The 13,572-nt window shown below is 33.4% G+C and overlaps 1 protein-coding gene across 5 annotated transcripts in view; it reads left to right on the top strand.

Annotated features, from left to right (window-relative positions):
* LOC129247168 (sodium/potassium-transporting ATPase subunit beta-2) overlaps positions 1-12,414 on the top strand; it is a 173,136-nt gene extending 160,722 nt beyond the window's left edge. For all 5 annotated transcript variants that reach the window (XM_054886153.1, XM_054886152.1, XM_054886154.1 and 2 more), the window contains exon 8: positions 11,581-12,414. In XM_054886153.1, the coding sequence (XP_054742128.1) occupies positions 11,581-11,684 (104 nt within the window). In that variant the 3' untranslated portion in view covers positions 11,685-12,414. The remainder of the gene's footprint in view (positions 1-11,580) is intronic.
* The last annotated feature ends 1,158 nt before the right edge of the window (positions 12,415-13,572 follow it).

Here is a 13,572-nt window from a genome sequence, read left to right as displayed (position 1 = left end):
ACCTCAAAAATCCAGTTGATTTTAAGTAATTTATATTGCGGTTTTGGGTATTTTCTTCCATACAAAAAACAAAAATCAAGCATTCGTTCAACGCTTTCTTGGCGTCTCATCTTCAAAAATAGAAAAATTTGGACTGGCCTCCTCACTCGCCTGATTTGACAGGGCCGAACTTTTTCCTGTGAGGATATTTAAAAGAAAAAGTGTGCACTAATAAACATCAAACGCTTGACTCCCTGAAGGCCAATATATGCGAGAAAATCGACGCCAAACCCCCAGAAATGCTAAAAAAATATTAATAAAATGCGAAAGAAAGAGTTCAAACATGAGCCACTGGGAATGGTGATCAGACTAGATAATGTTTACGGTGACTAACTTAATAAATCGGAAAAAGTTAAAATGTATGCATTTTTCCATAAATTATTCTTAGTTTCCATATTTGAGGTATATATGATTGACGCTTTTTGCTCAAAATTATCTTTGTATTTCTTTTGTTTGCAATTCCTTATGTGAATGATTTTTTGCCACACAAATCAACCTGTTGTTGTTGTTGTTGTTGTTGAGGTGGTTGAACATTTCTGAGCTGAAATGCTCCTAATTAGTGACCAGCACCGTTTTACTACCGCTATCTCGTGTAATGATGATATGTTTCTTTTTTTTTTTTTTTTTGTTTCCAAGTCAGATCCTTTTAGTGAGGTCCAAGTATAGGAGCAAATCCTTTATCTCGATGACTGAGATCTCCTTAATTTGCTGTAGGAAAGGCTTACCGAAGGATCGGAGTCGTGCCCTGGCTAGTCCCGGACATTCACATAAATAGTGGAACAGACTTTCCTTCGCCCCTTCCGCTTGACAGCTTCTACAGATAGGATTGAAGGGTAGATTGAGTCTAGCTGCATGATCCCCTACTTTCCAATGTCCTGTAAGGGTTGCAGTGATACGTGAAATGTTTGGCCGAGAACATCCTAGCAGGTCATTCGTCCTTTGGATTTTGTATGACGGCCATGTGTTTTTTGTTGTAATACATGTAGGTATTTGCTTCCATCTTCTTTAGGCTAAAGCATGATAGTGTGAAGCAATAGATGCTTTTAGTGTATTCAGTGGGGTGGAAACTGCCACCGCCTCTGCTATGTCTAGTGTCGAGCCCTTTCTTGCAGCTCATCCGCTATCTCATTGCCCCGTATGTTCCTATGACCGGGAACCCATATCAGGGTAATTTCAAGCCAATGGCTGAGCAGTTCCAGCTCCTCTCTACACTGTAGGACCAGTTTGGATGAAATGTAGTTGGAGTCTAAGGCCTTAATAGCTGCTTGACTGTCTGAGAAGATAGCTACTCTTGCACCAACTACCTTGTAGAGTTCTAGGGATTTGCATGCTTCTCTGATCGCTAAAAGTTCTGCCTGGAACACGGTGGCATAATCAGGAAGACGAATTGATTGAGATAGGTTGAGTGGCTCCGAATGGAAGCCAGCTCCCACACCACAGTTCATCTTAGAACCATCGGTATAAATTTCGATATCGTGTCTTCCAATCACCTCTCCTTTGCTCCACTCGGCTCTCGGTGGAAAACGTACCGTAAAGCCTTTCTTGAAGTTGAGGTCGGGGACTGTGTAGTCTGATCCGTTTTTGAGCTGCGGAGGTCCCTGTAGGAGGATCTTGCTGTGACCGTACGGCCTTGTTGTCCAGCTTCCTATGTCTCTGAGTCTCACCGCGCTGCAAGTAGCTATTGTTTTAATGTGTAAATCTAATGGCAATAGATGTGTTAGTACATTGAGCGCTACAGTAGGACTGGTGCTAAGCGCTCGAAATCAACCTGTACCTATATAAAAATGTATACACCTATGTAACCAGAATTATTAAGCCTATTCAATAGAAAATAAAATAAATATATTTTTTTAAATTCGTGTCTAAAATGTTGAACCATACATGGCTACTTTTTCATATTAAAGTAATGGTGAGAACGCTTGTTAAATTTGCCATAAGAATAAGATTTTCCACTAAGAAAATGTGGAAGAATTATTCAAAGAAATTATGTTAGGAATAACTAAGAAAATGTGGAAGAATTATTCAAAGAAATTATGTTAGGAATAACAATAGTGGAAATGGGAGCAAAAAAAATTGTGAACTAGAGAATTTTCTTCACAAAAAACGCAATAAAGCGAAAATTATAAGAAATGATTTCATCTTAAAAGTACATGCACGCATACATCCATAAGTACGTACAAAGCGTGTTTTGACATACATTTGCCAAAGCCTCTCTATTTGTGTATTTAAACACACTCTACAGTACGTAAATATGTAAGCATATGTACTTATAACACCAATGTATTCAACTACAATACGCCTTTCATGCTCCGGGGCGTATGAGCAACTTTTCTTGTATTAGACTGCCTGTCGCCCCAGCTGCGGGTATTTCACTCAAACTGATATGTGTGTGCGAGTGTTTGCTGACTGCAATTGTCACAATAAATGCTTCAAGGCTAGCGTTTTGTTGGTCTTGTATATACAAATGTGTTTATATTTTATTTGTTCGCAACGAAAAGAACGAAAAGCACTTGTGGCAGGCGAAAAGAATAAATAAAAATACAATAAAAAATGTATATACCAAAGCGAAACTGTATTGCAGCAGCGTATCGCATGTGCCTGTTAGGTACATAGGTATGTGCAGGAAATTTCTGTAAGTGTATAAACAAAATTAAAAATAAGAAAAATTCCTTTTTTCCCTTCTTCCGTCCCCTTTTTCGTAGTGTACTAGAATTGAAAATTATACGCACATAACCATTTGTATAATTTTGTTCTCAACTTTTCTTTATGCTCATGGCATTTATTCTTATATGCTCAAATGTGTATATATGTACATACAGCGGTGAGCCGTAATATTCCTGCAGCCAAACTCACTAGTTCTGAACTACCTTACAACCGAAGTAGTTCGTATATTATTATTTTTATTGCTAGCAACTGATGTTTTTAACATGGCGATGTCGTACTAAATATGGTATCTGTAGTAAGCCTCAGCATCATACGAGTGTCTATTAACGAACTAGTAGCATGTGCCACAGAATTATGATGTTTAACGAACTAATAAGCATCAAAATTATACTAGTCAAGTAACAATTTCAAAATTAATAAAAAAGTAACTAGGCCAGTTTTTACCGAAAGTCACTAGTCTAGGACTAGTTACATAAGCATATAAGAATTTTATTAAATTTAATTTAAAATTGACTAAAATTGATCGAACGTTTCGACAGCTTGTTTTATTACTCTAATTTGTTTCTTATCTCTAAATTTATTGTGCGATTTGATATGATTTTATTTTAAAAAATAGCATATCTCAATATATTTTAACGAATTAATAAGCATCAGCATTATACTAGTGAATCAACTATTTCATAAAGATTAAAATTGCAACTAGTCAAATTTTTACCGAAGTTTACTAGTTTAGGACTAGTTGCAAAAGTATATCAAAATTTAGTTAAATTTGATATAAAATCGGTTAAACTAGTTCCAGAGTTTTAAAAATATTTTTTTATTACACAAAATTGTTTATTATCTTAAAATTTGTTGTGCGAATGGATAAGATTTTATTTTTAAAAATAGCATATCTCAAGGTATTTAATTTTCAATTATGTTATGCAATTATGTACATTGTCCTTTGTCTCACAGATTGCCTTTCGTTTGATTTCAGAATAAATTTTTGAAGTAATGAAAAGTTTATGTTTTTGGATTCACGGTACAGACAATTTATCGCATCAACAATTTATCGCATCTAATCTTCTTTGTAAGCATCCTTAAAGGGATATTCTAGTGTACATAGAGGCATGAATTTGAGGTGTTTTTGCGGGTGTTATAAATAAAAAACGAAAAGTATTTTTACTATCAATTTTTTACCGAGGCGACCGCCGTAGCCGAATGGGTTTGTGCATGACTACCATTCGCAATTCACAGAGAGAACGTCGGTTCGAATCTCGATGAAACACCAAAATTAACAAAAACATTTTTCTAATAGCGGTCGCCCCTCGGCAGGCAATGGCAAACCTCCGAGTGTATTTCTGTCATGAAAAAGCTCCTCATAAAAATATCTGCCGTTCGGAGTCGGCTTAAAACTGTAGGTCCCTCCATTTGTGGAACAACATCAAGACGCACACCACAAATAGGAGGAGGAGCTCGGCCAAACACCCAAAAAGAGTGTATGCGCCAATTATATATAAGTATATATATCAATTTTTTGCCAGACATTTATTAATCTTTTAACAATATATAAAAAAAATTAAAAACTGAAAATTTTATAAGCTGTTGAAGTGGGAAGTTTCAAGATTGCAAGCTTTCGAATGGTCTGAAACTAAGAAATGAAAAAGATTTTTAATTTAGATGAATGCCACTATCGTTCTAACTAAAAAAAAGTGGAAACAATTTTTTTTTTTGCTAAATTACGGCTGTGCGAAAAAATAAATAGTATATTTTTCCTACTTTTTTGGACAGTTCTGAATTTTTTAAAAATAGTAAACAATTTTTTTTTGTTTTGTTAAATCAATAGTTTGTACGATAGAAATATGTATTCAGAAGACTCACACCAAATTTCAAGTGAATCCGTTAAGTAGAACTTGAGATATCATGTCAAACGTTTTGAAAAATGTAGTTTCGAGAAAAACGCGTTTAAAGTTTTCAGACAACACGGATCGGAACCGATGCCTTGTCCCCAAAAAGCTATAACTCATAAAATAATAGGAATTTTCAAAAATCCTCTGAATGACATATTCTTATATGTCTAAACTTTGAAAATATGAAAAACAATTTCGATTTTTTCAAAATTCTGCACTGGAATACACCTTTAACATTGTAATCATTTTTATCTATTTATAATAATAGCGGAATAGACATACTTAAAATTGACTATTTCGCAACTGGTTCAATTCTAGCCATTTTCGTACTAGTCATCATCATCCCATCCCCCATCAAATACGAGCTCTTGAGTTGGGCTTTTCACTGCATGGATAATACGTCTCCTTATCTACCCCTCCCTATACTTACTAGTATGCACGCTTTCTCGCATATACATATTTCATATAAATATAATACAATCTCATCATGAATTCTGGTTTACCATTGTGCCACTTTTCTTTTATTTTCTTTCCTTTTCTTTTCTTTCCACTTATCATTGTTCGCCTTATTATTTGCGGTTGGCATTTAATTTTCATCAGCGTAAAAATTCAAGTTGTTGTACTGCTTCCGCTTCCGTTTGTCATGAGACTACTTGAGGTTTGTTCAAATATGTAATTACGGAATGCTTCGCTACACGGACACAAGCAGACAAGTATTATATAATATAATAAATATACGAATATTAAAATATCATAAATATATAATACATAAAAGGTATAATTGAGTGTTAGGCTCAACTTTTCCTCCAATTTGTGGTGTGAATCTTTATGTTGTCCACAAATCTAGGGACCTACAGTTTTTATGATGACTCTGAACGGCAAATGATTTTTCATTAGGAGTTTTTAATTGGCAAAAATACTCTCTGAGGTGTGCCATCACCTGCCGAGGAGCGACCGCATAGCTAGAAAAAAAATTACTCGTTTGCGCTGAGAATATCGTGCGTAGAAGAACTTGGTGTGTCCAACTAGCGCCGGATAGCACGAAGAAGCAATGACTGCCGTATCTTGCTGTTGCTGCACTCGACCCAAATTTCTCAGACGGTTACCACGCCAATCAAAAAGCAGAATAACTACACAAATTCTGTGAAAAACTACACAGTTCTGCGATTAAATTCAAAACCAATGTGAGTGACGAGTATGGGTTTGGTCAAATTTAAGTTTCTCCTACTAGACGGTGCTGGGATCAAGATATTTATAATATCCATCTTTAGAATTCGTCTTGATTCATGTTGATAAAACTGTGTGTTAATTACATAAGAGGCATATATTTCCAAAAAAAGGAGTCGCTAGTTGGCATTGAGGTTGATATTTCATAAACTCACACTGATACTCCGATTATATTTATGAAAAAACGAGGGTCTACCAAGAAGCCTTAATGAAATTGGAACACAATATCGCTCGTTTCCACATAGACGGTCATAATGTATGTATATACAAAATGTTAAATAATCAATACCTTATATATATTGTTTTTTCTCTTTTGTTTTATATCCTTCCTAATAAATTGAACACAAAATAATGTAACATTATAATTTAATGACGTTCCTAGTCGAAACATATGGCGATATCTAATTTGAAAGAGAGAAAACATGTTTTCAGTTTTAGGTACTTAAGAAGTCATAGTATTTTAAAGACGGAGTTGTTGATATTTTGTTTTTTTGTAATACTCGTTTGATGTTCACCCGGCAAACGCGAGTTATGTTATATGAGAGAGGAAAATATTAAGCGTTTAGTATCGCTCGAACGATTAAACTCAGAAATGTAAAACACTACATACATACTCGTTTATAAGTATATCCATAAAGACTGAATGACAGGAGAGGAATAAGGGGCCGGTATCCTTGGAAAATCATCGACATAAAGTACATTTAAAATTGGCCTTTTTTAAAAGTTTCTATTTACCAATGTCAGAAATTGTGTAATGGAGTTCGGAGTTCGGAGTTCAGAGTAATAATAAATTAATATTATAATAGCTATTCATCATCATCAGTCAGCGTTACAACCCGGGTGGGTTTTGGCTTGCTCCACTATTCTCTTCCAGGCTTCTCTATCATTTGCTGGTAACCGCCAGTTTTTCACTCCAATTGTTCTCAGATCATCTTTAACGCAGTCTATCCTTCTTTTACGCGGTATTCCCTTTTTTCTCTCCGCTATCGGCGTTAGTCTATAATGGTTTTTAGGCGCGAGGGTTTTCCATTCCCATATCCCAGCCATCTTATCCTCTGCGATTTATTGAACTTGCTTGAGTTGCTTCGCAGCTTCTTAATTTCACTTCGGGCCAAAGATTTTGCGCAGTATTTTCCTTTCGAATACTTTTAGAAACTCTTCTACTAAATTCATCATGCACCATACTTCGGAGCCATATGTTGGTATTGGCCCTCTCTTATTGGTGTATCTATTACTCGTATAATTACAAAATAGACCTACGAAATTCAACGCTTTCTGCGCCAAAAAAACGTCTCGTAGTTTTTTCGATTTAATCTGGAATAAAAATGTTTCCATCATGTTTTAGAATTGAAAGGTTAAAAAACTGAAAAAATATCGTTTTTGGGCATTTTTGAAAATTTGTACAACTTGTACTTGATGAAGTCTCGCTATTTCCAGAAATTAAAATTAGTTTTAAACCGGGGGAATTGGAGAACATTCAGTTACTTCTAATTTCTAAATATTCAAACAGCGTGTAGGTCTATGTATTCAATAAGGGATGTAAGGATTAATCACCCTATCGGAAGTTTTAAAATTTTTGCAAATGGCGTCGCATTTAAATCATATTTGACAGTCGTAAGCGAGACAGCCGCAGTATACCAACAGACAAGCAATGAAAATAAAGATCGTTTTTCTTTCCTTTAGTTTAAAAATGTATTAGAAAATAAAATTGGATGATTAATTTTATGCCACCAAATATATTATATTATAAGTATAAGAAAGAAAATCAAAACAAAAATATTAGACCAGGAATCTTAGCTTTCAACCATGTATACAGGTATTTTTCTCAGAAGTTTGACTGTCTCAGCAAAATTTTAAAGAACGCCAAAACTACCATTCCATGGAGGGAAAGATAAGGGAAGTTATTATAAATACATCCAAAAATGATCTTTCGGTGATTCTTGGCACCAAACTATGGGGATATGCCAGGCGAAATTTTTACTGGAGGTACAACCAAAAGAGCTTTTTAAAACTCATAACTCTCACCACGGAGAGACTAAGAATGCTCACGGGCATTCTCATAGGCCATTGCAGACCGCGTTGTCATCTGATGATCGGAATATGGTCCCCTTTTTTTGTCGTTTCTGCGACTAATCCCACGAGACTTCAATGCACTTTCTCCTTGAGTGCAGCGCTATGGCACGAACCATCTCGGCCATTTACCGCCTGAAGAAAGGCCAACACGCTCAGTTCAACCTAGATCTATCTTAAGTTTAATAAGAGAACTGGGTCTGGATGAGGTACTGTGACGAGTAGAGGGCACAAAAAGCCATGAGGTCGAAGTGCAAACCTCCAATAAATCTCAACCTAAATCTAATTTAACCATTCCATGGAAAGACTACCCTTAGACCATGTTCTATATACCTATGGATGTTCACATCAGGTATTAAATGTCAGATATGTAAAAAATTCATCGAAAACGAAATAAGAAGAGTTTAAACTACTCTATGCCTATTTCAGTTTTGCAAGGAGGATATAAGCGGGCAAATTTTTTTTTACTAAAGATCAGGATACAAAATATTATTAAAATTTTAAGAACATTCTAGGACTACTCAAAAAATTGGTAGATTTAGAACTACTTTTTGTTCGAACACAATGATTCCTGCAGATGAAGATATTGTTCTCCTACACTTATTTCATGCCCTCCTAGAAGTAAAACTGACATGCATTTTTTTCATCAAACTCAAACGTAGTAAAAATATAATATAATGAGACTCATTAATAAACCACCAGCAAGCTGAATACCTACTGAGCTATTTAAATGAGGCAGCCAGTACCTTATCAGACAATTCACGTAATCACAAAAGCAATCAGCGCATACGCTTCTAATAAATAATTATGGATATGGGTCTTAAAATTAATTCTAAGTGACTGCAATGCGCTGATTTATCAATTAAAAATTAAAGCTTAATCTCTGTGAACAAAAACAATGTTTTACAAGCCCGTACTCAGCCGTGTCTGATTGTATGGTGCAGAAACTTGAGCTATGGCAACGCCCGATAAGGCAGCCATAAAAAGATTTGGGAAAAAGCTTTTTGGAGTAGAACAAATTTACTTAAACGATTAAAGAGCCATTTACAAAAACGACATTCCATTTAGATTCGATTTCACTGATAAGTGTGTACTCGATGTATGCATACATGGACATATGGTATGCTACCTATATATAAGCAATATGGGGGTGATTATGTAAATGGGCTATTGATTCTCATCCACTTGCATATTTACTTACTCTGCTCATAAACATGTTTAGCTGTATGGAAATTTCCTTAAGTACCAAGCAAATGTTGTGCTGTGGTCGAGTGTGCTTACGCAAAGTACATTGGCATAGTTAATGGAAACGCATGAGTTCGAGTTCTATCAAAATGAAACATAGGAATTATTTATATGTATTTTTTGCTAGTAGCACTCAACTCTCTGCATTGATAAAGCTGCTTTTAGGCATCATTGATGAGCGAAGGCGGCTTATGAGGCAGACAAGTTATTAAAGAAGTTTGGCCTTTACCTTACAGATTGCTTGCGCGGCAGGTATTTATTACTAAGTAAATGGAGCTGAACAGTAAGTAGGAAAATAAAAATATAAGGAAATAAGTGTGCGTTTGAGTAGGGCTTCTGTCGCTACTTGTAAAAAACACTTATTGCACATATACTTCTACAAACCTTCATTATCGACAAAATTGCCAAAACGTGCTACGATTAAATGTGGAGATTTAATGAATTTTTTGTGCTGTAGAACAGTTTGGGTTTTAGCAAATATTTTGAATTGGCTACGTTCTATTTAAGTCTTTTTGATAAGTTACTTATTTTTCTTTATAAACACAAGTCAAGTTATGGAGCGAATATTATGACTTTCAATAAAAAGGCATAACCAAAATTGTAACATAAAAAACTTATTATCTGCAAACTCTATTATTCCTGCCTAGAAGTTCGTAAAAGTTATTCAAAAATCTTTCCAAAGTAAACGTTTCGAAAATTCCAATCATTCCTCTATACATAAATACCCTAAATTATAACGAAAGACAAAGGAAAACACATATTTGTTCGAAAATGTGTATTTTTTCTACTGTATGAGTTACCAAATTAATAGCACTACTCACACTACTCATAGAAGTCAATATTTTCCTAAATTTTTAATTCAAATTGTAAGCCGAACAAGGATGTAATATAATTTATATTTAATTTACGGTAAAATTCTTTAACAAAATATAATTGTGGATGCAAAAAAACAGTGTTATTTGAAAAGTCTATTATTCCTGTCTAGAAGTCTGTACGAGTATTTAAAAATTTTTCCAAAGTAAATGTTTCGAAAATTCCAATCGTTCCTCTATATAAAAATACTTTATATTATGGCAAAAGGCAAAAGAAAATGCCTATATTTTAACTATTTCTATTACGAAATTAATAGCACTAAGATAGAAATCAGAATGTTCTTAAACTTTGAATTCAAATTCTTGAAATCAAATTAAGATAAAATGTTTTTAAATTTGTAAGCTGGACAAAAATGGAATATATATATATATATGATATATGAAATATATATATATATATATATATATATATTTAATTGCCGTTTTCACCCACTTTGGGTGTTTGGCTATTTGTGGTATACGTCTTGATGTTATGGAGGTATCTACAGTTTCAAATCATTTATAAATACTGAAAAAACTTGCCTTGATTCTATTCTATTTAAGCCAAGTCAAGTTATAGAGCGAATATTATGACTTTCAGTGAAAATATATCGCCGGAATTTCAAGTTCAATAAGTGGAACGTTACGATTTTTAAGTCCCATATATCGCGCGCAGTAAAATCAGTTATCATCTGAAAACTTTATTATTCCTGTCTAAAAGTCTGTAAAAGTTATTCCAAAGTAAATGTTGCGAAAATTCCACTTGTTCCTTCATATGAAAATACGCTAAATTATGTCAAACAACAAAAGAAAACATCCAAAAATTAAGATTTTTATAAATTTTCAATTCAACTTGCTTGAATCAAATCAAGATAACATTCTTTTAAATTTGGAGAGTTTCCAAAAATTTATTAGAATTCGTAATTGTCGGTGAAATTCTTAAACAGTAGCCAGTGGATCATATCCCAATCCTTTGCAGATGACTACGCAATGTGCAGTGACCTGTGACAATGTCGTTGTGACAATGTCAGTTTGTGCTTAGAGAGTGCGAATTTCACAACTTTTCACAAAACTCAATGTGCCATGAATAAACAAATTCTTAATTCTTTAGAATTTAAGAAAATATTACAAAAACTTGCACAATGTTTCGAAAACTCCATTCGTTCCTCCTAAATAAAATCAAGTACAAACTCTGGTAAATGTGCAAGACTTATGAAAATATACAACGAAGTTCCTAACTTCTTCTAAATTTAATTTTTTTTATTATTCGATATTTTTTGTTCCAAATTTTCCGCCAAAAATCTTTAATAGTTGCTGAGTAGAAGATGGTGCGTTCTCCTTGACCGCTTACTTGCTTGTAAGAAAATGTTGTTTTTGTTGTTCTAGCAACATAAATATTCCCCATACATGTACCGGGAGTGCTACTGGGTTGACATTTCTTGACCGGATATACTTAAATCCGACTCATTACGGAGCGGGTGGAAACGTAAGATAATGTCGAGTCTATCGTTGGCTTTCAAACTGTTTACTCTTTTCTATAAAAATGTTTGCTAACTTTTATTTATTACTAATGTTTTCTACATCTTTTCCTTTAGCCGGCGTTTTGATCAACATTGAATGCAAAGCCTGGGCCAGCAACATTTTCCACGATCGCTACGAAAGGAGAGGATCCGTCCACTTCGAATTGATGGTTGATTAAGAAATGGCGCGGAGCCAATAAGAGAACGAAGCACATAAAATAAATTAATAAATCCATAACAAGAACCAAAAATAATTTAAAAAAATTAAATTAAATAAACAAAAACAAAGAGAATACTTAGCAGGAGAAGTAAGAAACGCAGCAGCAAATAAAAAAAACTTCAGATATTAAAAGAAAACAATAACATAAACACAACCAGTAGCAAAATTAAGTAAATGAGCATGCAAAGAAAGGGAGGCAAAAGTGGAGAAAAGATCAAAGAAACAGAGAGAGAAAGAGAGAGAGAGAGAGAAAGAGAGAGGAAGAGTAGCCAAAGTAGCAAAGGCAAGTAGATTGCAAGCAATGTGTGCTAAGTGGGATAAGAAGGGGTGGAGGGAAAGATGAAGAGAGAAGAGAAAGATGATAAAGAATGCATGACAAAAATACAGCAACAACCAAAGAACAACAGGCCGAAAAAATAACTAAAATAAAGAGCAAAATTTTGGCGCATATGCGAGCAGTGAAAACAAAGTTAAAAAACAACAGCAACAGCAAAATAAATAAATGAATTAAAATAAATTAAAAATGTGAGCAAAATAGTAAAAAAGAAGTTCATAGTATAAAAAAGCTAAATATTTATTTTGCGAACGAAGAAAAACATTACACAAAACACATTGAACCAATCTAATTAAACTGCAAAATAGAGCGAGAGCAACCCAAATAAAAATGAAAAATAAGAAAAAACAAAAAAACGAAAAGCAAGAAATAATACTATAAATAAATAATTTAATAGACAAAGCGTAACAAGGCATCATTTATTACATACATATGTACATACGTACTCGTATAAATTAATTTTTGAAAAAAATTGTAAAATGGCAAAAAACACAAAAATATAGACAAAACGCAAAAGAAACACTGCAGCGATAGGAAAAAAGTTATTTTTTTAAATTAAATTTAATTTGCAAAAACTTGAAAATATAATAAAAATAATTCGATTTATGGTAAGAAAAAGGGTAGTTAAAAATATGCTTTACAAAGTGCAAAATGTGCTTACAATTTTGATAATAATTCAAAAGCTTTTTTTCGTACTTATGTATTTCTTTACTTTAACGCCTACTTAAAATAGCAAAGTAAAAAAGAAGTTTTTTGAAAATTAGTAGATTTTAATTATTGAGAATACATATTAGGATTTGTTGATATTTTTGAATAGAGAAAGCGAGTTTAATAAAAATAAAAAAAAAAATATTATTATTATTATGATTAAAAAAGAGAAATTTTAATGAAAAAAAATAACGAAAACCAGCGCAGCGAAAAAAAACACAAAAGCAACAAACAAACAATACAATACAACAAATATAAACTATGTACTTACACTGGCATATACATATATATATATGTACATATATATAAATACAAAAACAAACAATTTCTAAGCGATTTGTATGTATGTATGTTTAACGCAAAGCGGAGCAAGCAGTTTAGTGGCAAAATGAGCAAGCAGGAAGAGAGTATAACAATAAGCAAAATATTTAAATGCAAAATAACCGTTTAAAGTAAAGTAAATAACAATACATACACACAGAAACATATGATTTCAAAGCAAACTACACTACATAAACAAACAAAAAATGCCTCCGTAAAAAGTTTGATCGCGCGCTTCAAACCAATTAGCGCTAGCACTAGAAGAAACAAATCGCATGAGAGTTTTTTTTTAATTATAATATAATTTTCTTTATTAAAAATCTCATGAAAGATTTTTTTTCGGAGCGAAAAAGAATAACTGGGCATGCCCAGTAACACATACAAGTATCCAATATATGTATGAATATGTTTAACGCTACATGTACAATATGACACCACACCCACACCCACAAACACAAACAAATTCATTGCACCTCACACTCAT

The sequence above is a fragment of the Anastrepha obliqua genome, chromosome 5, assembly GCF_027943255.1.
Source record: "Anastrepha obliqua isolate idAnaObli1 chromosome 5, idAnaObli1_1.0, whole genome shotgun sequence".
In the NCBI taxonomy this organism is placed as follows: Eukaryota; Metazoa; Arthropoda; class Insecta; order Diptera; family Tephritidae; genus Anastrepha; species Anastrepha obliqua.
Note: the sequence above shows the minus strand (reverse complement) of the source record. Positions and strands in the feature narration are given on the sequence as shown.